At 53.1% G+C, this 25,829-nt stretch overlaps 1 protein-coding gene across 2 annotated transcripts in view; it reads left to right on the top strand.

Annotated features, from left to right (window-relative positions):
• The first annotated feature begins 7,504 nt into the window (after positions 1-7,504).
• NECTIN2 (nectin cell adhesion molecule 2) overlaps positions 7,505-25,829 on the top strand; it is a 43,413-nt gene continuing 25,088 nt past the window's right edge. The window contains exon 1 of one of the 2 annotated variants that reach the window (XM_055249505.2): positions 7,505-7,848. In XM_055249505.2, coding sequence (XP_055105480.2) covers positions 7,755-7,848 — 94 coding nt within the window. In that variant the 5' untranslated portion in view covers positions 7,505-7,754. The remainder of the gene's footprint in view (positions 7,849-25,829) is intronic. The other variant, XM_055251149.2, reaches the window with a different exon arrangement.

Raw genomic sequence — 25,829 nt, 5'->3', positions numbered from 1 at the left:
GTGCAGTGGCGAGATCTCGGCTCACTGCAAACTCCACCTCCTGGGTTCAAGCAATTCTCCTGCCTCAGCCTCCTGAGTAACTGGGACTACAGGCACATGCCATCATGCCCAGCTGATTTTTTTATTTTTAGTCGAGACGGGCTTCCACCATGTTGGCCAGGATGGTCTCAAACTCCCGAGCTCAGGTGATTGGCCCACCTCGGCCACCCAAAGTGCTGGGATTACAGGTGTGAGCCACTGCGCCCGGCCAATTTTTTTTTTTTTTTTTTGAGATGGAGTCTCGCTCTGTCGCCCAGGCTGGAGTGTGGCGGTACGATCTCAGCTCGCTGCAACCTCTGCCTCTTGGGTTCAAGCAATTCTCCTGCCTCAGCCTCCCAAGTAGCTAGGACTACAGGCGCCCACCACCATGCCCAGCTAACTTTTGTATTTTTAGTAGAGATGGGGTTTCACCATATTCGCCAGGCTGGTCTTGAACTCCTGACCTCAGGTTATCCTCCTGCCTCAATCTGCCAAAGTGCTGAGATTACAGGTGTGAGCCACCACACCTGAGACATGGTTTCTTAAAACAAGGGAAAAAAAGAGACAGGGTTTCACTCTGTCACCCAGGCTGGAGTAAAGTGGCACAATCACAGTTCACTGTAGCCTCAACATCCCAGGGCTCAGGTGATCCTCCCATCTCAGCCTCCTGAGTAGCTGGGATTACAGGCACACGCCACCACACCTGGCTAACTTTTGTATTTTTTGTAGAGATAGGGTTTCACCATGTTGCCCAGGCTGGTCTGGAACTCCTGGGCTCAGGCAATGCACCTGACTGGGCCTCCTCCCAAAGTGCTGGGATTACAGGCATGAGCCACCACACCTGGCCTAAATTATTAAATATTTAAAATTGCCGGCCCTGGCCGGGCGCGGTGGCTCACGCTTGTAATCCCAGCACTTTGGGAGGCCGAGGCGGGCGGATCACGAGGTCAGGAGATCGAGACCACGGTGAAACCCCGTCTCTACTAAAAATACAAAGCATTAGCCGGGCATGGTGGCGGGCGCCTGTAGTCCCAGCTACTCGGAGAGGCTGAGGCAGGAGAATGGCGTGAACCCGGGAGGCGGAGCTTGCAGTGAGCCGAGATCGCGCCACCGCACTCCAGCCTGGGTGACAGAGCAAGACTCCGTCTCAAAAAAAATAAAAAAATAAATAAAAAGTAAAAAATAAAAAATATAATAAAATAAAATTGCCATGTTCCTTGGAGAAACTCTATTTGACTACATTGTTTATTTTTTTAATATGCTGCTTCATAATATCTATTTATTTAAAAATTTCTTAACATACGATGCAGCAACTCCCCTTCTGGGTATATATCAAAAAGAATTGGGTCGGGCGTGGTGGCTCATGCCTGTAATCCCAGCACTTTGGGAGGCTAAGGCAGGAGGATCACCTGAGGTCAGGAGTTCGAGACCAGCCTGGCCAACATGGTGAAACACCATCTCTACTAAAAATACAAAAATTAGCCAGGTGTGGTGGCACATGCCTGTAATCCCAGCTACTAGAGAGGCTGACGCAGGAGAATCACTTGAACCCAGGAGGCAGAGGTTGCAGTGAGCCAAGATCGTGCCATTGCATTCCAGCCGGGGGGTAGAGCCAGACTCTGTCTCAAAAAGAAGAAAGAATAGAAAGAAAAGGAAGGAGGGAGGGAGGGAGGTGGGAGGAAGGAAAGGAGGAAGGGAGGGAGGGAGGAGGAAGGAAAGGAGGAAGGGAAGAAAGGAGGGAAGGAAGGGAAGGAAGGGAATTACAGGCATGAGCCACAGCGCCCAGCCTACGTTATACTTTCTAACCTACTAATGACATCAAATAAATAGGAACCAGTATTTGAGAAGCACATACTATAATTGGAGGCTGCAGTGGCTCATGCCTGTAATCCCAGCACTTTGGGAGACAGAGGCGGGCAGGTCACCTGAGCCCAGGAGTTCAAGACCAGCCAGGGCAATGTGGCAAAACCCCATCTCTACAAAAAAATAGAAAAATTAGCCAGGCGTAGTGGCACATGCCTGTAGTCCCAGCTACTCGGGAAGTTGACATGGAAGGATCCCGAGCCAGGGAGGTCATGGCTGCAGTGAGCTGTGGTCATGTCACCGCACTCCAGCCTAAGCAACAGAGTGAGACCCTGTCTTAATTAAAAAAAAAAAAAAAAAAGACTGAGAGGAGGAAGTGATTGGGGGGGCCGCTGCTGCTAAAAGAAAGGAGAGGTTGCCAGGCAGTTAAAATACTTGGCATCAGCTCCATAGCTCCGTCAGGATGCCTTTGTCCCTACCTATGCCCCTACCTCCTAGTGGTTATGGCTCTTCAGTGAAGTGCCACCTCTGGGACTCCTTGACACTAAAAGTCAACTCCCTAGGCGGGCGTGGAACCCACCCAGTCATTTGTCAACAAACTTGGTGCTCAGCCTCATGCTTGTGACCCAAGGGTGTGAAACGCCAGCCTACACCTCTGGGGCATTTTTTTCTTTCTTTTTTTTTTTTTGGCAGAGCCTTGCTCTGTCGCCCAGGCTGGAGTGCAGTGGCGCAATCTTAGCTCACTGCAACCTCTGCCTCGCAGGTTCAAGCGATTCTCAGGCTTCAGCTTCCCAAGCAGCTGGGATTATAGGCGCCCGCCATCACATCCTGCTAATTTTTGTATGTTTAGTAGAGACGGGATTTCACCATGTGGGCCAAGCTGGTCTCGAACTCCTGACCTCAGGTGATCCATCTGTCTGGGCCTCCCAAAGTGCTGGGATTACAGGCTTGAGCCACCATGGCCAGCCTCCTGGGGCTTTCTTCCTGGGTTCATCCCTGCTCACAAAGAACAGCCAGGAGGGAGCTAAACCCACTCATTGGTAGGCCAGGAGAAAGGCGGTGCTAGAGGGCCTTCCTAGAAGAAGACTCCCTGGGGACTGGTTATTTTGTTCAATGGATAAACGGGGGTCCCAGGATTTTGCAAAGCAAGTTAGTAGCAAGGCTGGCACTAAAACCCAGAGGTCCTGGCCCACAAACCTGGCCTCAGATTGGGGAGAGAAGGTCAGAGAGATCTAAAGCACATTTATTGCCAGGCGCGATGGCTCACACCTGTAATCCCGCACTTTGGGAGGCTGAGGTGAGAGGATCACTTGAGGGCAGGAGTTCAAGACCAGCCTGAGCAACAAAGCAAGAATCAAATTCTACAAAACATTTAAAAATGCACCAAGCAGCCGAGTGCAGTGGCTCATGCTTGTCATTCCAGCACTTTGGGAGGCCAAGGCAGGTGGATCACGAGGTCGGGAGATCAAGACCATCCTGGCTAAGACCGTGAAACCTCGTCTCTACTAAAAATACAAAAAATTGGCCGGGCGCGGTGGCTCACGCTTGTAATCCCAGCACTTTGGGAGGCCGAGGCGGGTGGATCACGAGGTCAGGAGATCGAGACCACAGTGAAACCCCGTCTCTACTAAAAAATACAAAAAAAAATTAGCCGGGCGTGGTGGTGGGCGCCTGTAGTCCCAGCTACTCAGAGAGGCTGAGGCAGGAGAATGGCATTAACCCGGGAGGCGGAGCTTGCAGTGAGCCGAGATTGCGCCACTGCACTCCAGCCTGGGCGAAAGAGCGAGACTACGTCTCAAAAAAAAAAAAAAAAACAAAATACAAAAAATTAGCTGGGCGTGGTGGCGGGCACCTGTAGTCCCAGCTACTCGGGAGGCTGAGGCAGGAGAATGGCATGAACCCGGGAGGCGGAGCTTGCAGTGAGCCAAGATCGCGCCACTGCACTTCAGCCCGGGGGACAGAGCAGAGACTGTCTCAAAAAAAAAAAAAAAAAAAAAAAAATGCCCCGAGCATGGTGGCACATGCCTGTAGTCCCAGCTACTCAGGAGGCTGAGGCACAGGATCCCTTGAGCTGGGAAGTTTGAGGTTACAGGCAGCCAAGATCTGCACTCCAACCTGGGCGACAAAGCACAACCCTGCCTCAAAATTAAATACATAAATTAAGCACGTTTATTTATTTTACTGTTTTATTTTATTATTATATATATTTTAAGAGACGGGGTTTTACCATGTTGCCAGGCTTGTCTCGAACCCCTAAACTCAAGTGATCTGCCAGCCTTGGCCTCCCAAAGTGCTGGGATTGCAGACATGAGCCACTGCGCCAGACCTATTTGTGTATTTATTTATTTTAGAGACAAACTCTCTCTCTGTCTCCCAGGCTGGAGTGCAGTGGCTCAATCACAGCTCACTGCAGCCTCAACCTCCCTGGGCTCAGGTGATCCTCCCACCTCGGCCTCCCGAGTAGGAGTAGCTGCTATGCATTTATTAGGTGTGCACCTATTTGTCCAGCCACCCTCACATCCAGTTTGTGCCAAGCCTGAGACACAAGCTCTCTGGAGCTCACATGGCATGGAGGTTAAAAGCACAGACTGGCCAGGTGCAGTAGCTCACACCTGTAATCCCAGCACTTTGGGAGGCTAATGCAGGCAGATCACAAGGTCAGGAGTTTGAGACCAGCCTGACCAACATGGTGAAAGCCCGTCTCTACTAAAAATACAAAAATTAGCCAGGCGTGGTGGTACACACCTGTAATCTCAGCTACTCAGGAGGCTGAGGCAGGAGAGTCACTCGAACCTGGGGGGCAGAGGTTGCAGCGAGCTGAGATTGATTGCACCACTGCACTCCAGCCTGGGCGACAGAGCCAGACTCCGTCTCAAAAACAAAAAGAGCATAGACCATCCGGGCCCAAAAGAAGCACCCGGCCTGCTATGTGTCTTTGCTGGGTGGCTTGGGGCAAATAACCACCCTGCGCCTCAGTTTACTTTTCAGTGAAATGGGGATCACCATGGTGTCCCCTTCATGGGATCCCTGTGAGGAACTAACTAAGAGAAAATAAGGTGCTTACAAGAGTCGGCTCTGGCTCTGCCATTTTATTTTTATTTATTTTTAATTTTAATTTAATTTTATTTTTTTTAGACAGAGTCTCACTCTGTTGCCCAGGCTGGAGTGCAGTGGTGTCATCTTGGCTCACTGCAACCTGCATCTCCCAGGTTCAAGCAATTCTCCTGCCTCAGCCTCCCAAGTAGAGACAGGGTTTCACCATGTCGGCCAGGCTGGTCTTGAACTCCTGAACTCAAGTGATCCTCCCGCCTTAGCCTCCCAAAGTGCTGGGATTACAGGCGTCAGCCAGGGCGCCCCGCTCTGGCTCTGCCATTTTGTGACTCAGTGAGTCACTTCATCTCTCTGCTTCAGTTTCCCTATCGCCCGTGGCGCTGCATGGCTTATATGAGATAATATTCACAGTGCACTTAGATCAGTGATTGGCACACGGTAAGTGCTGACTACATGTATGAATAGTATCGTAAGTGCCGGGCGCGGTGGCTCACGCCTGTAATCCCAGCATTTTGGGAGACCGAAGCGGGTGGATCACGAGGTCAGGAGTTTGAGACCAGCCTGACCAACATGGTGAAACCCTGTTTCTACTAAAAATAAAAAAATTGGCCAGGCATGGTGGCGCCCGCCTGTAATCCTAGCTACTCAGGAGGCTGAGGCAGGAGAATCGCTTGAACCCAGGAGGCAGAGGTTGCAGTGAGCCGAGATCGCGCCACTGCCCTCCAGCCTGGGAGACACAGTGAGACTCCGTCTCAAAAAAAAAAAAAAAAGTCTCATAACTAAGACTTGAACGCGGAGAGATAACAGCCTCTGCTACTTGAAACCTAGTCCTTCTGGGGAGCAAAGCCCAGGTGTGTGGCAGGTGGAAGGGAGGGCGAGCCTAGGTGGTCCTCTTGCTAGGGCAAGAAGCCCCCAAGCACCTGCCCCCAGCTGAGCCGCTCCGCGCCTCCCGGCCCTGGACGAACTTGGGCCCAGACTGGCGCTCAGTGGCACCCCCTCCTCCGGCCTCCCGCTTCCCGCCCTCATCCCGCCCCGCGGCGCGGCCGCACCAGCTCCCCCGGGCAGCCCAAAGAATGCGAAGAGGTAGGTGGGGGTAGGGAGGAGGGCGAGCGGCCGGGAGAGACAAAGGGCCCGAGTCTGAGCGAGAGACACAAAGAATCGAGGAGGCTGGGGAGATAGGGGAAGTGGGACAAGGACGCGGGGAGGGTCCAGGTCCGGAGGCCGGACTGGAGCCCAGCCCCACCCAGCCCGGCGGGGCTAGCGCAGCGCAGGGGCCGGTCTCTGCTGCCCCCTGGCGGGTGGCTGCGGTGAGAAGGCGGCGCGGAGCAGCTGTTGGGAGGGGAGGACCAGGGCGCGCAGGGAGGTAGGGAGGGAAGGAAGCAGCGAACAGAGCAGGGACGGAGAGACAGCGAGAAAGACTCGCACGCAGAGACAAGAGACGCCTCGAGGGAGACACAGAGAAAGAGACAGGGACAGAGAGACACAGATAGAGGCAGAGAGAGACACACAGAGAGAGACAGAGAAGCACAGAGATAGAGAGGCACAGAGATAGACAGAGAGAGAAACACAGAGAGAGGCACAGAGACAGGCCGATAGAGACAGAGATACACAGAGATAGAGGCAGAGACAGGCACATAAGGAGACACACAGAGACAGAGAGGCACAGAGTTAGAGACAGAGAGACACAGAGACAGAGTCAAAGGATGGAAACAGACGTGGGGATCAAGTGACCCAGAAACAGTGACAGACAGGCCGGGCTTGGTGGCTCACGCCTGTAATCCCAGCATCTTGGGAGGCCGAGACGGGAGGATCGCTTGAGGCCAGCCTCAGCAACATAGTGAAACCCACCCGCCGCCCCCCCCGCCCCATCTCTTTTATTGAAAGAGAGAAAGAAAACAGTGACAGACAAAGGAAGACCAGAAACAGAGCGACACCGAAGCATGGGGACGGAGAGACCCAGAGAGGCAGAAATACGGGGACAGAGAGGAAGACCCAAAGAGAGTGAGAGAGACACAAAGACACCTAAGAGAGACAGAGAAATCCAGAAAGAAACGAGTGCAGCGACACCTAGAGCCCGGGGCAGAGATTAGAAAAGCACGAGGGTACGAGAAACAGGCTCAGGGCGATGGGCTCGACCTGCGGGGAGGTCGCACAACCGCAACGTGCTGGGGGCAGAACAGTAAGGCCCCACGTGCCTTAGGCAACTGTGATGAGAGGACTCGGGTAGGCAGGAGAGGGCAGGATTCGAACTGTCGGCGGGACCGAGGCCAGGACGGACTGAGCTAAGAGACCGAGCGAACTCCGGCTAGAGCGAGGGGCGGGGCTGGTGGGGGCGGGGCTTCGTGGGGGCGGAGTCGGCCGGAAGGGCCGAAGGGGGCGTGGCAAGACCTTGGAGAGGCGGCCGGTAGGCAGGGGGCGGGGCGCGGAACCTACTCGGGAGCAGAGGGGGCGTGCCTAGACCTTAGGGAGCGTGGCTTGACGCCGGGAGCGAAGAAGACAGAATTCTTTGGCAGGGGCGACCTTAGAATCCTGGGGAGGAGCGAGAATGGAATCCCGGGGAGGAACAGGCGTGGAATCCGGGGGGCGGGGTCAGAACGCCAGGAGGGGGCGGGGCCGGAGCCGGGGTCGGCTCCACTCGGGGGAGCAGCGGGTGGATCCTGTGACGTCAGCGGGTTCGAACCGCCGGAGCTGAGCGAGGGGCCGGGGGTGCCGAGCCGGGCGGGGAGAGCTGGGCCGGGAGAGCAGAACAGGGAGGCTAGAGCGCGGCGGGAACCGGCCCGGAGCCGGAGCCCCACAAGCACCTACTCGCCCGCCCAGCCGATCGGCCCCCACAGAGTGGCCCGCGGGCCTCCGGCCGGGCCCAGTCCCCTCCCGGGCCCTCCATGGCCCGGGCCGCTGCCCTCCTGCCGTCGAGAACGCCGCCGACGCCGCTACTGTGGCCGCTGCTGCTGCTGCTGCTGCTGCTCCTGGAAACCGGTGAGATGAGCGGACGGCCCCCTGCCCCCGCGCGGACCCCCTCCAACCTTACCTTCCGAGCTGGGGAAGCCGAGCACCTTCCCCGCCCACCCCCGGCTCCCCGAGCCCCCTCTCGCCTACCCCCTTCCTGGCTGGCCCCACCGACTCCGACCCCCTACACGTCCGATTCTCTCGAGGAGACTCTGACCCCTCCTTTCTGCATCTCTCTCACCACCACCCCCATCCTTCTTAATCCAACTGCCCATCCTACGCCGGCTTGTCTGTCCCCCTCCCCATTTCTCGGATTCCCGCGCCGAAAGGGTTAAATCCCAGGAAGGCCTGGCGCCCCCTCCCCACCCCGCGCCGAGCAGTGCACCCGGATCTGGGTCTCTATCTCCTCTACCCCTCTCAGGAATGTGGGGAATGTTCCCCCCACCTCCCGCAGTAAGGTCTCGAGGAAGAGGCGAGACCACCTCCCTCACCCATTTTTCCTTCTTCCCGGCTTGGGCGTCTGAGGCCCGGAGAGAACTGAGGACAAGGGGACCTGATTCGGGTCCCTTGGAGGGCGAAGGATAAGAGTTCTGGCGACTTAGAGGGAAGGGCCTGAGCTCGGAGCTCCAACCCCGAACCTCAGGGAGTTGGGGGCTCTAACTCCGTGGACTCCAGAAAAATTGGGGGCCGGGGGCTCCGTCTTCTGGGTCCCTGGTAGAATGGAGGCTACGCGCTACGTCTAACTGGGATCTAGGTAAAACTAGGGGCGAGAGAGGATCAAACTTGTAGCTTCTGGATTTAATTGTGGGCAGGGGGCTTCGTTTTCTGGGTTCCCGGCAGAACCGGGGGACAGGAGACTCGATCTCGTGGGCTTCAGACTTCATTGTAGGCAGAGGAACGTCTTCTGAGATCTAAATAGAATTGCGAGCAGCGGGCCCCGTCTCTTGGGCTCCAGATATGATGAAGGGGTCGAAGGCTCTGTCTTGAGGTTGGAGTCTCAGTCGCCTGAGTCCCAGATAGAAAGGGAGGCCCCGAGTCCCAGAGGCTGGGAGACTCCTCCCTTTCCCTGTGAATGGTCGGGGGCGACGGAGACGTCGCCGGGGAAGTTTTCCTGGTTTCACTCTCGCCGAGCCAGGGAGGGGTGGGGCGGGCGCTCCTGGCGTCGGGTTCCGGACTCCCCGGTTTCGGGACTTTATCTATCCTCTGGTAGCGCCTTTGTCCTCAGAGCCGTAGCAGGAAGTGGACGAGTGGAGCCGCCGCCCTTATTCCCCGTCCCTCTCACTGCTATGCCTTGGACCCCCTGGCGTCCTTCCATCCACCCCACTAGGGGAGGAGAGCGGCCCCCCTGGGGAGGGAGGGGCTGGGAGGGAACCCTTGAAAGAGGCGCTGGCCCCGCCCCTTGCAGGTGACCCGGTTGTGTATTCCCAGCGACAAACTCTGGGATGCTAGAGTTTCCCAAGGGTTTGCGCAGAAAAAGAGCTCAGGGGTATCTTGGGGAACCCCGGCCACCTCTCTGGCCTCATTTCCCCCAGGATGGCTCTCACTGGCCTCCCAGCTTTGACCCAGAGCTGGGGACTCCCCTTCCATTCCCTGCCTCTCCCTTCAGGCAGAAATAGGCAGATGAGATCAGAACTAGCACCTCTGGGTGAATTGTCCGAACCCACTAGACCCTGAGCCGACTGTTGGCTTGGTGCATGGTCTCACCGAAGGCTCCAGCTTGCCCTGGGAAACAGGTCCTCTTTCTGTTTCCATCTTACAGATGAGGAAGCAGGCTCAGCAAAGGCAATCAGCCTTCTCAAGGTCTCACAGCAGGTCCCAGGGAAGCCCGGCTCCGGTTCTTCAGAGCCCCACACCAGGTGGGCTCCAGGAAGTGCCTCTGAGTTTCCATTTCCTCCCTCGTAAAAAAACTGAGATAACAATCCTTTCCCTGCGGACCATCCGGAAGGCTCCGAGGCCCCACTGATTCCCTGTGAAAGCTCTTAGCACCTGGAGAAGATGTCAGCGCCTTTCTTGACCACCCCCCACCCCAATCCTTCGCCTCTGCTGTCCGCTGGCTGACTGGCTGGCCTGTGCTCGCCCTCCCTCTAGCTCTCTCTCCCCTCCCCCTCCCTGTTTTCCTCCTTCCGTCACTTTCTTTCCCCCTCTTCATGTCTCTTCGTTTCTCACCCTTTCTCTCTCTGTCCCTCTCCAAGCTCTTTCTCTCTTCCCCTCTTCCCATCTCTCTCTCCTCTCCGTCTTTCTCTGTATATCCTGTCTAGCTCCACTGCCTCCCCCGCTTGGCCTCCTCAGGGAATGCGGGTGCACCACCTGGGCCCCCAGCTGGGCCGGCTCCCCTCCCCCAGCCTTCTTCCCTGCCCATCCATGTGTCCATGTCCGCCAGGCAGCCCCACGTAGTGGAGGGGGAGGGGAGCAGAGGGACGGCAGCCTTGCTGTCTCCTCTCATTAGGGAAGGGGGATTGGGCAGAGGAGAAGTTGGGGGGTGGGTATATAGAGAGGCTGGAGCTACAAGGACGGGTACAGAGGCCAATAGAGGGAAGCGGTCAGACGCAGATTTAGGAATGGGGCCAGAGACACGTCTAGGAATGGAATCAGAGGATGGAAGGGGAGTGAAATGCCGCCACAGGGTGGGGGGAGTAAAATACCGTCACAGGGATGAGGCTGAAAGTCACTGGAATGGGACGGAGGAGGGTGGGGGAAGGGAGCTAGACATAGATATCAGATGAAGGCAGGGACAGCAAAAGGAAAGGGGTTTGGTGACAGGCAGGGAGCCCCAAAGACTCCAGCTGTGGGACAGCGGAGGTGCCATGACCCACGGAGGTCAGGGTACAGGGGGCCTCAAGGCCAGCAACATGTGGGGGCCACAGGGAGTGATGAACACAGAAGGGACAGGGAGCTGAGCACATGGGCCAGCTCCCCCGCCCCTGCCTGGGACACTGTTACATTTTTAATGTCCCAGCAGTGCTGACAAATGGAGCAGGAGGGGGAGGAGAAGAGGGGACCCAGCAAGATGGGCCACGCTGTGAGAAGGTGTGTCAGAGATATGGGGAGACAGGGCACTGGAGACCCAGGATGCAGGGAGTCTCCACAGTCAGAGACAGAAACAGACACCCTTAGAGACGTAGTCCAGAAGGCTTGGGAGAGGAGAACCCCAGGAATCGAGGCAGAGAGCGAGGTTCCAGAGACAGGGAGAACCAGACGGAGAAAGAGACCGCAGATGTCAGACACACAGAGGAAAGAGGAAGAGAGTGACTAACGGGGACAGGGTATCTTCTCAGGCTAATGAAAATGTTCTATAATTGCTCGGGTGATGGATGGCCAACTCTGAATATACAAAAGCCACTGAACTGTACACTTTAAATGGGTAGATTGTATGGTATGGGAATAATGTCTCAATAAAGTCATTACAAAGAGACAGAGAATATAAGAGGTACAGAGCAGAGACCAGAGACTCTGGGACACACAGATAAGAGTGACAGAGGCCAGGCACATTGGCTCATACCGGTAATTCCAGCACTTTGGGAGGCTGACGCAGGAGAATCGCTTGAACCGAGTTCAAGGCTGCAGTGAGCCCTGATTGCACTACTGCACTCCAGCCTGGGCCACAGAGCAAGACCCTGTCTCAAAAGAGAAAAGAGCCGGGCGCGGTGGCTCACGCCTGTAATCCCAGCACTTTGGGAGGCCGAGGCGGGCGGATCACGAGGTCATGGTGAAACCCCGTCTCTACTAAAAATACAAAAAATTAGCTGGGCGCAGTGGCGGGCGCCTGTAGTCCCAGCTACTTGGGAGGCTGAGGCGGGAGAATGGCGTGAACCCGGGAGGCCGAGCTTGTAGTGAGCCGAGATTGCGCCACTGAACTCCAGCCTGGGCGACAGAGTGAGACTCCGTCTCAAAAAAAAAAAAAAAGGAGTAACAGAGACCCCAAGAGAGACCCTGGGAATTGGAGACACAGAGGGACAGGGACCCTAAGAACTAGACACAGAGAGAGAAGAGACGCTGGAAGACACAGATAAGAGATGCTAAGAGACAGCAGAGAGACCATTAAAAGACTTTCAAGAAGCCAGGCACGGCAGCTCACACCTGTAATCCCAGCACTCTGGGAGGTCCAGGCAGGTGTATCACTTGAGCTCAGGAGTTCGAGACCAGCCTGGGCAACGTGGCGAAACCCTGTCTCTGCAAAAAACTTAAAAATTAGCCAAAGGTGGTGGTGCGCGCCTATAGTCCCAGCTACTTGGAAGGCTGAAGTGGGAGGATCGCATGAGCCAGAAAGGTTGAGGCTGCAGTGAGCTGAGATCACACCACTATACTCCACTCTGGGCAACAAAGCAAGATCCTATCTCAAAAAAAAACAAACAAACAAAACAAAACACACGGATTAGAGGAGGCCAGGGGGCAGGTGCAGAAATCCAGGCGCAGACAGACAGCCCTACATCCCGGCTGCTGCAGCCGCTGCTCACCCCCCAAACCAGCTCCCGGATTTCCGCTGTGGGGGGTGGGCACTGTGATTAATGCAATTAATTAACTAACAAGGTGACTGAGGCAGCAGCTGAGACCAGTACTCAAAGCCTCTGGCCTTCAAGGGCCTGCTCTAGTCCCGATGTGCCTTGCCATGGGAAGGTGGGTCGCTGTGCTTTATAGATCTGCGGGGGAAGCCTGGCCCTGTGGAGCCAGCCAGGCAGGAGTCCAGGAGCCCAGCTCCTCCTCCCATAGACCCAGGAGTCCAGCTTCAGGCCCCGCCTCCCTCAGACCCAGGAGCCCAGGCCCCAGCCTCTCCTCCCTCAGAGGCAGGAGTCCAGGCCCCAGCCCTCCTCCCTCAGACCCAGGAGTCCAGGCCGCCATTCCTCCTCCCTCAGACCAGGAGTCCAGGCCCCCATCCCTAATCCCTCAGACCCAGGAGTTCAGGCCCCCATCCCTCCTCTCTCAGACCCAGGAGTCCAGGCCCCCATCCCTCCTCCCTCAGACCCGGGAGTCCAGGCCCCCATCCCTCCTCCCTCAGACCCGGGAGTCCAGGCCCCCATCCCTCCTCCCTCAGACCCGGGAGTCCAGGCCCCCATCCCTCTTCCCTCAGACCCAGGGGTCCAGCTTCAGTCTCCTCCTCCCTCAGACCCAGGAGCCCAGGCCCCCAGGCCCCCTGCTCTTCCTCCCTCAGACCCAGGAGACTAGGCCTCCAGCTCCTCCTCCCTCAGACCCAGGAATCCAGGCCCCCAGCCCTCTCCTTTCTCAGACCCAGGAGTCCAAGCCCCCAACCTCTCCTCCAGGGTTCCATAGGTCACTGTGCACCCTCCTCACTGCCTTGGCCTACCCATCCCTGGATCTCGGGGTCTCAAGCTGTGTCTGTCCCCGTAGTTCTCCCATGGGCTCACCCTACGCTGTGGGCAGCCTCCACTCTGCCACCACAGGAAGCCTGCAGGTGCAGTCCACAGGGAGAGGAAGTGTGTCTGGAGACCCAGCTCACACTTCATGAAGGTGTCACCAGTCTGGCTTGCCCAGTGATGCTGATGGAGGCTGGTGTTCCCATGGCCACAGTCCCGCGGCTATGGTGCTGGCCATGTCCTGGCCAAGTTCATGGCACAGCCCCTGCCTAGCAGTGTGCTGGATGATGGGGGCTCACTCCAGGCCGGCCAACCTCCTGGCTATATCTCCCTTGCCTCCACCTGACATGCAGAGTGTCTAGGCAGCGGCCCTCACCCCTGTCCCCCTTACCTCTGCAGCCCTGTCAACCTCCAAGTCCCAACCCTCCCAGCTTCTCCCTGTCACCCCCACCGCTGGTCCTGCTTTCCCATTCCAAGTTCTGAGTGTGTTTCCAATCTAGCCCTCCTCCATCCCCACAGCCCCTACCCTGATCCCGGTGCCTCTTCCCCCAGATCCCTGCCCCCTGAGGGCTCTTTTTTTTTTTTCTTTTTTCTTTTTTTTCTTTTTTTGAGACAAGAGTCTCACTCTGTTGCCCAAGCTGGCAACAGTGTCTCACTCTCTCACTCTGTCGTCCAAGCTGGTACAGTGGCGCCATCTCAGCTCACTGCAACCTCCGCCTCCCAGGTTCAAGCAATTCTCGTGCCTCAGCCTCCCAAGTAGTTGGGATTACAGGTGGATGCCACCATACCCAGCTGATTTTTGTATTTTTAGTAGAGACGGGCTTTCACCGTGTTGCCCAGGCTGGTCTCCTGAGCTCAGGTGAGCCACCACACCCAGCCTGTGAGGGTTTTTCCTTTGTCTTTTTTTTTTTTTGAGACATGGTAGCAGGCACCTATAATCCAAGCTACTCAGGAGGCTGAGACAGAGCAAGACTCCGTCTCAAAAAAAAAAAAAAAAAAAAACAGAAAAGACTTGAGCTTGTTTCCTGAGGGCTCTGTGCAGAGGAGGGCGTGTTCTGCAGTTTCCAGCAGGCTCCTTCTGGTTGTGCATAAGAACAGACCACAAGGACAACTGCAGTCCTCCAGGTGGGAAATGGCAGTGGATTAGACCAGCGCAGGGACTGGGGAGGCATCAGAGGTGATCTAACTAGATAAATGTCAAAGAAGGAGGTGACAGGGTTTCCTGATAAATTGCTTATGAGGCGAGAGAGAAAGAGGTGAAAATGCCTTAAAAATGGACTGTAGGCAGGACACGGTGGCTCACGCCTGTAATCCAAGCACTTTGGGAGGCCAAGGCAAGAGGATTGCTTTAGTTCAGGAGTTTGAGAACAGCCTGGGCAACAAACAGTGAGACCCTTATCTACAAAAAAAAAATTTTTTTTAATTAGTCAAGTATGGTGGTGCCCGCCTGTAGTCCCAACTACTGAGAAGGCTGAGGTGGTAGGATTGCTTGAACCCAGGAGGTTGAGGCTGCAGCATGCTGGGATCCTGCACTCCACCCTGAGCAACGCAGTGAGATCCTATCTCAGAAAAAAAAAAAAAGGAACGTTAACCCCACAGGGCCTGAACTATCCTATTCATTCATTTGGAATTAGAAACTCAGAATGGGGAACTTATAGCCATAGGATTTTTGTTTTTTGAGACGGAGTCTCGCTCTGTCCCCCCGGCTGGAGTGCAGTGGCGCGATCTCAGCTCACTGCAAGCTGCGCCTCCCGGATTCACGCCATTCTCCTGCCTCAGCCTCCCGAGTAGCTGGGACTACAGGGGCCCGCCACCACACCCAGCTAATTTTTGTATTTTTAATAGAGACGGGGTTTCACCGTGTTAGCCAGGATGGTCTCGATCTCCTGACCTCGTGATCTGCCTGCCTTGGCCTCCCAAAGTGCTGGGATTACAGGCGTGAGCCACCATGGCTGGCCCTTTTTTTTTTTTTGAGATGGAGTCTCACTTTGTCCCCCAGGCTGGAGTGCAGTGCTGCAATCTCAGCTCACTACAACCTCCGCCTGCTAGGTTCAAGTGATTCTCCTGCCTCAGCCTCCTGAATAGCTGGGATTACAGGGGCCCGCCACCATGCCCGGCTAATTTTTGTATTTTTAGTAGAGATGGGGTACCCCCACGTTGGCCAGGCTGGTCTCAAACTCCTGACCTCGTGATCTGCCCGCCTCGGCCTCCCAAAGTGTTGGAATTACAGGCATGAGCCATTGCGCCCAGGGATTTTAGAACCTCATTCACTCATTATTCAGCAAGTACTGAGCATCTACTAGGTACCAATCTCTCTTGCAGATACTGAGGGTAGAGGCGTGAGTAAAACAGACCGAAGATCCCTGCCCTCGTGGCGCTGGCAGTCAGTTTCCAGGAGGATGTGACATATCTATTGTGTGAGATGGTGAGAAGCACTATGCAGACAGAGAACATAACAGGGCAAAAGGGCGGAAGAGCAGCCAGCCAGGGAGGGGAGAGGAGGTGGCAGCTGAGGTGGAGTACCTCGGGGTAAAAGAACCCCCTGAGGAGTGTGCCCCACAAGAAGCTAAAAGTGGTGGGTTTGAGACAGTCCTCACTTTGTCACCCAGGCTAGAGTGCAGTGGCGCAATCTTGGCTCACTGCAACCTCCACCTCCTGAGTTCAAGCTCCCTAAAGTAGCTGGAATTACAGGCATGCAGCTAATTTTTGTATATTTAGTAGAGACAGGGTTTCACCGTGTCGGCCAGGCTGTTCTCGAATTCCTGGCGTCAAGTGATCCGCCCACCTTGGTCTCCCAAAGTTCTGGGATTACAGGCGTGAGCCACCACCCCCAGCCTAAAGTCGGTTTTTTTGTTTTAATCCTCCAAAGCCAGTAGTGCTCAGATGCCATCCTAAATGGAGGATTGGCGGGGAGCCTCCCTTAGAAGGAAGATCCAGGCCCCTGGAAGCCACAGGACTGCTCCTTAGGTCAAGAACTCTGAATCCGGCCAGGTGCAGTGGCTCATGCCTATAATCCCAACACTTTGGGAGGCCGAGGCGGGTGGATCACTTGAGGTCAGGAGTCCGAGACCAGCCTGGCTGACATGGCAAAACCCCATCTCTACTAAAAATACAAAAATTAGCTGGGTATGGTGGTGCATGCCTGTAATCCCAGCTAGTCGGGAGGCTGAGACAGGAGAATCACTTGAGCTGGGGAGGCGGAGGCTGTAGTGAGCCCAGATGGTGCCACTACACCCCAGCCCGGGCAACAGAGTGAGACTCCACCTCAAAAAAAATTTTTTTAAAAAGAACTCTTGAGTCGCCGGGCGCGGTGGCTCACGCCTGTAATCCCAGCACTTTGGGAGGCCGAGGCAGGCGGATCACGAGGTTAGGAGATCGAGACCATCCTGGTTAACATGGTGAAACCCCGTCTCTACTAAAAATACAAAAAAATTAACCAGGCGTCATGGCGGGCGCCTGTAGTCCCAGCTAGTCGGGAGGCTGAGGCAGGAGAATGGCGTGAACCCGGGAGGCGGAGGTTGCAGTGAGCCGAGATAGTGGCACTGCACTCCAGCCTGGGCGAAAGAGCGAGAATCTGTCTCAAAAAAAAAAAAGAACTCTGAGTCCCAGAGACCTAGGGACTTGGAGTGGGTGAAGGGTGTGGGGCTCCAGGGACCTGGGGCTCAGCTTTTCAAGTCTCCTCCTCCAGGAAGCTCTTCGTTCATCGTCCCTCCCTCCTTCAGACAGGTCAAGCCTCTTCAGGTTCCTCCCACACCACCCCTACTCCATCTTCCAGGCATTCTTGGTGATAATTATTTGTGCAATATGTGTATCCCCTGCAATCCGGATGTCAACCCTGGAGAAAAAGCACCTGATTAGTACTGTTACTTCTGCGGCATCCACACTCAGCAACATTCATTCACTTGGCAGTGTTTATTGAGCACCTACTACGCGCTAGGCCCTGTTGTAGGTGCTGGGGATACAGTAGGGGAATAACACAGACAAACCTCGGGGCTGGAGAGGGCAGACCCTCTAGCACCCAGGACCTGTTTGTTGAGTAACTATTTGTTTTTTGGATTTGACCTATAAGATGTGAAAGAACGGCCAGATTATTCCAGGTTCTGCCTTTTCCTGATCCCTCCCTCTCTCCCTACTACTAAATCCCCTCCATTTTAAAATTTTAAATCCTGGTGGGGCACAGTGGCTCACGCCTATAATCCCAGCACTTTGGGAGACTAAGGTGGGAGGATCACCTGAGGTCGGGAATTCGAGGCCACCCTGGCCAAGATGGTGAAACCCTGTCTCTACTCAAAATACAAAAATTAGCTGAGTGTGGTGACACATGCCTGTAATCCCAGCTACTCAGGAGGTTGAGGCAGAATTGCTTGAACCCAGGAGGCAGAGGTTGCAGTGAGCCAAGCTGGCGCCACTGCACTCTGGCCTGGGTGATACAGCGAGAATGTCTCAAAAAAATAAAATCCTAAGACCTATTACCCTCCTCCCCGACACTCAATCTCAGTCTTAACCTCTTGTTCTTTTCATTGCCAACTTTTTCTGTCATTTTGCTGTCTGGTCATCTATCTCTGCTCAGCCCACCACCTTCCCCTCAGGCCTCCTTGGATGAAGTTAAGTCATTCTCTATTTGAAGAACCCTCAACGGCTCCCACTTGCCACAAAGAGGAAACTAACTTCCTCTGCCCCAGCCTACTTTGCTGTCTCTGCAGTTCATACACAGGCCCAAATGGCCTTCCTTGACCCTCATTGAGTGGCCTTCCCCCCTTGCCCAGCTAGGAAGGGGCCAGAGCCCCTAACCACTCTGATCCCAACCTTAGTGCCTTTGGGGTCCAGGCGGGTGATAAGTGTCAGCACCTGGGGGATCTGGAGGAGACGGAAGGGAGTGTGCCCTGTCGGGGGGGTGTCCTTCCTCAGCCCCACCCAGCTGTTACCCCCAGGAGCCACATATCCGGACTTCTGTCTGAAGCTTTAGACAGCAATCTCCAGGCCTTCTGTGTGGGCCGCTACTTCCCATCTGAAATAACACTCTGTGGGCCAAAGCAAACATGCACCACAGCCAGATCTGGCCTGCAGCAGGCGGCTGACCCCCGCTGCTCTGCTCACCTGGGCCACGCCCCGTGAAGATCCCCCATGAGCAAGTCCTTCCATGGAACTGGCACAGGGAGCCTGGAAGGCGGCTGAAACATCCCCATTTTACAGATGGAGGAAGTTGGGCTTGGAGACAAGGTTGCCAGCTGGAAAGGGTGTCAACGTTAAATAACGAGATTCAGAAAATATGATTAAGTATAGAGTATTCAAGCCTAAAGCTTGAGGATGGCCACCCAGGAGTGTGGATTCAAGTTGCCCCAAATAAACCCTTTGACTAGCTGTGATTACAAGTGGACTTTTTTTTTTTGAGACAGGGTCTCACCCTGTCACTCAGTCTGGAGTGCAGTGTGTGATCATGGCTCACTGCAGCGTCAGTTTCTTGGGCTCCTGGCCTTGAGTGATCCTCCTGCCACAGCCTCCCTAGTAGCTGGGACTACAGGCCCTAGCCATCTTGCCCAGCTATTTTTTTTTTTTTTTTGAGATGGAGTCTCGCTCTGTTGCCCAGGCTGGAGTGTAGTGGCACAATCTCTGCTCACTGCAACCTCCACCTCCCGGGTTCAAGCGATCCTCCTGCCTCAGCCCCCCTAGTAGCTGGGATTACAGGCACATGCCACCATGCCCGGCTAATGTTTATATTTTTAGTAGAGACGGGATTTCGCCATGCTGGCCATGGCTGGTCTAGAACTCCTGACCTCAGGTGAGCCACCTGCTTCGGCCTCCCAAAGTGCTGGGATTACAGGCGTGAGCCACCGCACCCAGTCTGCAAGTGGATTTTTAAGGAACGAAGAAGAGAGAGTTCCTAAATCGTTAGCAAGAATTTACATTAAAATAGCATAAGGTATCTGCAGGTCTGGCTGAGAAAAAAAGATAACAGAAGGTATTGATTGGCTATGCACTGTTTATTGTATCACAAATTCCAGGAACAAGAAGCTAATGGGGAGAGCAGCTGGGCAGGAACCGCTCCCCGGGCATGGGTGGAGGAGGCGTGTGACTGAAGTCCCCTATTCACTGTACAGTCTCCCTGGGCCTGATACATTTTGCATAGCTCAGACTGATCTGAGCTATTTTTCTTTTCTCAAGGTGGATAGGGGTGGCCCCTCCGGACTGGAAAACCTCATTTTTCCCCCAAGTGACACACTTGAGTTTGTTTGAGTTGTGGGACTTGTGTGGAGATGATGTATTTATGTCACACTTCAGTCTTCGCCGATGGCTTTTTTTTTTTATTTAAATTTTTTCTTTTAAGGTAGGCAGGGTCTCCTTCTATCGCCCATGTTGGAGTGCAGTGGCGAGGTCTCCGGGTTCAAATGATTCCCTTTCCTCAGCCTCCCAAGTAGCTGGGAATACAGGGGCCCGCCACCACGCCCAGCTAATTTTTGTATTTTTGGTAGAGACGGGTTTTCACCATGTTGGCCAGGCTGGTCTCGAACTCCTGACCTCAGGTGATCCACCTGCCTCGGCCTCCCAAAGTGCTGGGATTACAGGCATGAGCCGCAGCACCCAGCCTTTTTTTTCTCTTTCTTTTCTTCCCCCACCCTGAGACCGAGTCTCTCTGTCGCCCAGGCTGGAGTGCAGTGGCATGATCTCAGCTCACTGCAACCTCCACCTCCTGGGTTCAAGCGATTCTCCCACCTTAGCCTCCTGAGTAGCTGGGATTACAGGTGCCTGCCACCACACCCAGCTAATTTTTGTATTTTTAGTAGAGATGGGGTTTTGCCATGTTGGCCAGTCTGGTCTCAAACTCCTGGCCCCAAGTGAGCCTCCCCCCTCGGCCTCCCAAAGTGCAGGGATTACAGGTGTGAGCCACTGCACCTGGCCTTATTTTATTTTTAATTTCTGTTCTTGTATTGCTATAATTCACTGATGACTTCTTACCCAAAGATCCTCGGCCTATCCCCACCCAAGGGGACTGCCTTCCACCGGGGACCCCTCATAAAGCTTACTCATTAGGGTGGTGTTCCCTGGGCTTCCTGTGTGTATGACGCCAGGGCCTGTGCACCGCCTCCATGGCCCATCTCCATCAGACAGAGCTGGGCAGTGGTGTTGGCCTTCGAAATGAGGCTTGTGCCCTGGGCCTTTCCTGGCCTGGGGGCTGAGTGCCAAGGCCACCTGTAATTAAACTGAGCTTCCTATGTTTACTTAGCAAGCACTGACCTCTCATTTCCTAGGGCCCTATGCTGAGTGTTCCACAGCTATTCTTTAATCTTTAAACAGCCCTTGGGATGCAGGCACTATTATTAACTTCATTTTACAACTGGGGAAACTGAGGCACAGAGCGCTTAAGTGACCTGCACAAGGTCGCAGAGCCAGGATTCAAACCCATGAACTATGGGCCACTTAGTCGCCATGCTGTACCGCCGTGCACAGCAGAGGAAGATGTGTTCTTGTTCTTGTTTATATTAAAAGTGAGAAAACATGGGCCATGCACAGTGGCTCACGCCTGTAGTCCCAGCACTTTGGGAGGCCAAGGCGGGTGGATCACCTGAGGTCAGGAGTTTGAGACCAGCCTGACCAACATGGTGAAATCTGATCTCTACTAAAAATTCAAAAATTAGCCGGACATAGTGGCTCGCACCTGTAATCCCAGCTACTCAGGAGGCTGAGGCAGGAGAATCGCTTGAACCCAGAAGGCGGAGGTTGCAGTGAGGTGAGATCGCACCACTGCACTCCAACGTGGGTGACAGAGCAAGACTCCGTCTCCAAAAAAAGAAAAAAAAAAAAAAGGTGAGAAACCACTTAGGCTGGCTGAGAACTGCAAACATGCGTCCACATAAAAACTTGAACTCGCATGATCCCAGCAGCTTTATTCATCAGAGCCAAAAAGCCAAACCTAAATGCCCATCAGCGGCTGAATGGATACACAAAATGTGGTCCGTCCGTGCAGTGGAATATTATTGAGCCTTAAAGAAGAGTGAAGCGCCAACACGTGTTACAGATGGATGAACCTGGAAAACAAGATGCCAAGTGAAAGAAGCCAGACACAAAGGCTACATAGTCTATTACATGAAACGTCCAGAACAGGCACATCAACAGAGACAGAAAGTCGCATCGTGGCTGGGGGAATGGGAAGTGACTGCTTAATGGGTAAGGGGGTTACTTATGGGAGTTATAAAAATGGCCGGGCTAGACGCAGTGGCTCATGCCCGTAATCCGAACACTTTGGGAGGCCGAAGCAGGTGGATCGCTTGAGCTCAGGAGCCTAAGCAACGTGGTGAATCCCCATCTCTACAAAAAATACAAAATTAGCCACGTTTGGTGGCTCACACCTGTAGTCTCATCTACTTGGGGGGCTGAGGTGGGAGGATCACTTCAGCCCCAGAGACAGAGTTTGCAGTGAGCAGAAATCGCGCCATTGCACGCCAGCATGGACAGAGTAAGATCCTGTCTCAAAAAATAATACCCTAAAACTGATTATAGTAACAGATGTAAAACTCCAAATATACTTAAAGCCACTGAATTGTACTGTATTTTTTATTTATTTTACTTTTTTATAAAAAAATTATATATATATATTTTTTTCCTTTTCTTTTTTTTGAGACAGTCTCACTTTATCACCCAAGCTGCAGTGCAGTGGCGCGATCTCAGCTCACTGCAACCTCCGCCCCCTGGGTTCAAGTGAACACGTCCAGCTAATTTTTATATTTTTAGTAGAGACAGGGTTTCACCGTGTTGGCCAGGCTAGTCTCAAACTCCTGACCTCAAGTGGCCCACCCGCCTCGGTCTCCCAAAGTGCTGGAATTACAGGTGTAAGCCACTGCACCCAGCCTTAGTTGTATACTTTAAATGGGTGAATTGTGTAGTGTAAGAATTTATATCTCTATAAAGCTGTTAAAAAAAAAAAAAAAAAAAACGTAAAAAATGAGCAAAGGACCCGAAGAGACATTTTTCTAAAGACATACAGGCAGCCAACAAACATTGAAAAAATGCTCAACATCATTAATCATCAGAGAAATGCAAATTTAAACCACAGTGAGGTGCCATCTCACCTCAGTCAGAATGTCTGTTACTAAAAAGTCTAAAAAAACAGATGCTGGCAAGGATTTGGAGTAAAGGGACCGCTTACCCACTGTCGATGGGAATGTAAATTAGTACAGTCTCTATGGAAAACAGCATGGAGATTTCTCAAAGAACTAGAAATAGAACTACCATTCGGTCCAGGATTCCACTGAGTATCCTCCCAAAGAGAAAGACATCATTATATCAAAAAGACACCTGTGCTTGTATGTTTATTGCAGCACTATTCACAATAGCAAAGATATGGAATCAACTTAAGTGTCCATCCATGAATGGAGGATTGGATAAAGAAAATGTGGTATATATCTACAAAGATTTCATGAAGAAATTGCCAAAAGCAATGCAGCAAAAGCAAACATTGACAAATGGGATCTAATTAAACTAAAGAGCTTCTGCACAGCAAAAGAAACTATCCTCAGAGTGAACAGACAACCTACAGAGTGGGAGAACATTTTTGCAATCTATCCATCTGACAAAGGTCTAACATCCAGAACCTACAAGGAATTTAAACAAATTTACAAGAAAAAAAAAAAAAAACCTTAAAAAGTGGGCAAAGGACACGCACAGACACTTCTCAAAAGAAGACATTCATGGAGCCAAAAAACACGAAAAAAACGCTCAACATCACTGATCACTGAGAAATGCAGATCAAAACAACAATGAGATACCACCTCACACCAGTCAGAATGGCCATTATTAGAAAGTCAAGAAACAACAGATGCAGGCAAGGTTGTGGAGAAACAGGAATGCTTTTACACTGTTGGTGGGAATGTAAATTAGTTGAACTATTATGAAGACGGTATGGCAATTCCTCAAAGATCTAGAACCAGAAATACCATTTGACCCAGCAATCCCATTACTAGGTATATACCCAAAAGAATATAAATCATTCTATTACAAAGATACATGCATGCGTATGTTCATCGCAGGACTATTCACAATAGCATAGACATGGACTCAATCCAAATGCCCATCATGGATAGACTGGATAAAGAAAATGTACAGGCTGGGTGCTGTGGCTCATGCCTGTAATCCCAGCACTTTGGGAGGCCGAGGCCGCGGATCACGAGGTCAGGAGGTCGACACCATCCTGGGTAACATGGTGAAACTCCGTCTCTACTAAAAATACAAAAAAATTAGCTGGGCGTGGCAGCGTGCACCTGTAGTCCCAGCTGCCGGGGAGGCTGAGGCAGGAGAATGACATGAACACGGGAGGTGGAGCTTGCAGTGAGCCAAGATTGCGCAACCGCACTCCAGCCTGGGTGACAGAGCAAGACCCCGTCTCAAAAAAAAAAAAAAAAAAAACTACATATACACCATGGAATACTATGCAGCCATAAAAAGGAACAAGATCGGCCGGGCGCGGTGGCTCACGCCTGTAATCCCAGCACTTTGGGAGGCCAAGGCGGGTGGATCATGAGGTCAGGAGATCGAGACCATGGTGAAACCCCGTCTCTACTAAAAATACAAAAAAATTAGCCGGGCGCGGTGACGGGCACCTGTAGTCCCAGCTACTCCGGAGGCTGAGGCAGGAGAATGGCGTGAACCCGGGAGGCGGAGCTTGCAGTGAGCCGAGATTGCGCCACTGCACTCCAGCCTGGGCCACAGAGCGAGACTCCGTCTCAAAAAAAAGGAACAAGATCATGTCCTTTTCAGGCACATGGATGGCACTAGAAGCCATTATCCTCAGCAAACTAACATAGGAACAGAAAACCAACCACCACATGTTCTCACTTGTAAGTGGGATTCACACAATGGGATCACATGAACACGAGGAGGGGAACAACACACACTGGGCCTGTTGCAGAGGGGTGGCAGGCGAGGTAGGGAAAGGGAGACCATTAGGAAAAACAGCAAATGCATGTTTGGCTTACTACCTAGGTGATGGGTTGATAGGTGCAGCAAACCACCATGGCACGTGTTTGCCTATGTAAGAAACCTGCACATGGGCCGGGCGCGGTGGCTCACGCCTGTAATCCCAGCACTTTGGGAGGCCGAGGCGGGTGGATCACGAGGTCTCGAGATCGAGACCATCCTGGCTAACACGGTGAAACCCCATCTCTACTAAAAATATAAGAAATTAGCCGGGCGTGGTGGTGGGCACCTGTAGTCCCAGCTACTCGGGAGGCTGAGGCAGGAGAATGGCGTGAACCCGGGAGGCGGAGCTTGCAGTCAGCCGAGATTGCGCCACTGCACTCCGGCCTGGGTGACAGAGTGAGACTCCATCTCAAAAAAAAAAAAAAAAAGAAAAAGAAAAAAGAAACCTGCACATGTATCATGTATCCTGGAACTTACAATAAAAAAAAAAAAAGAAAGAAAATGTGGTATAGATCTACTATGGAATACTACACAGCCATAAAAAAAGGATGGGATCATGTGTTTTGCACCAACATGGATGGAACTGGAGGCCATTATCCTAAGTAAAATAGGAAGTCAAATACCACATGTTCTCACTTATAAGTGGAATCTAAACAGCAGATATACATGGACAAAAAGATTAGAATAATGGACAGTGGAGACTACAAAAAGTGGGAGGGAGGGAAAGGGGTGAGGGTTGAAAAATTAACTGTTGGAGGCTGGGCACAGTGGCGCACTGCCTATACTCCCAGCACTTTGGGAGGCTGAGGTGGGAGGATCACTTGGGTCCAGGAGTTCAAGACCAGCCTGGGCAACATAGCGAGACATTGTCTCTACCAAAACAAACAAAAAAAAATACAAATTAGCCAGGTGTGGTGGTGCATGCCGGTAGTCCCAGCTTGAACCTGGGAGGTCGAGGCTGTAGTGAGGTGGGTGGCCTACTGCACTCTAGCCGGGGTGAAAGTAAGGCCCTGTCTGAGAAAAAAAAATTTAAAGAAAAGAAAACTTTTATTTTTTTATTTTCATTTTTAATTGTAAAGGCAGGGTCTCACTCTGTTGCCCAGGCTGTTCTTGAACTCCTAGACTCAAGCATTCCTCCCACCTTGGCCTCCCAAAGTGCTGAGATTAAAGTCTTGAGCCACTACCCTGGCCATCATGTCAACTTTTAAACATACAAGTATAGGTAAGAATGGCCTGGTGGCCAGGCGTGGTGGCTCACGCCTGTAATCCCAGCACTTTGGGAGGCTGAGGCAAGCGGATCACGAGGTCAGGAGATTGAGACCATCCTATAACACAGTGAAACCCTGTCTCTACTAAAAATTCAAAAAAGAAAAAAATTAGCCAGGCATGGTGGCAGGCACCTGTAGTCCCAGCTACTCAGGAGGCTGAGGCAGGAGAATGGCATGAACCCGGGAGGCAGAGCTTGCAGTGAGCCGAGATCGCGCTACTGCACTCCAGCCTGGTCAACAGAGCAAGACTCTGTCTCAAAAAAAAAAAAAGAGGGCCGGGCGCGGTGGCTCACGCTTGTAATCCCAGCACTTTGGGAGGCCGAGGCGGGCGGATCATGAGGTCAGGAGATCGAGACCACGGTGAAACCCCGTCTCTACTAAAAATACAAAAAAAATTAGCCGGGCGTGGTGGCGGGCGTCTGTAGTCCTAGCTACTCGGACAGGCTGAGGCAGGAGAATGGCGTGAACCCGGGAGGCGGAGCTTGCAGTGAGCAGAGATTGCGCCACTGCACTCCAGCCTGGG

Source organism: Symphalangus syndactylus, chromosome 17, assembly GCF_028878055.3.
Source record: "Symphalangus syndactylus isolate Jambi chromosome 17, NHGRI_mSymSyn1-v2.1_pri, whole genome shotgun sequence".
Classification (NCBI taxonomy): Eukaryota; Metazoa; Chordata; class Mammalia; order Primates; family Hylobatidae; genus Symphalangus; species Symphalangus syndactylus.
Note: the sequence above shows the minus strand (reverse complement) of the source record. Positions and strands in the feature narration are given on the sequence as shown.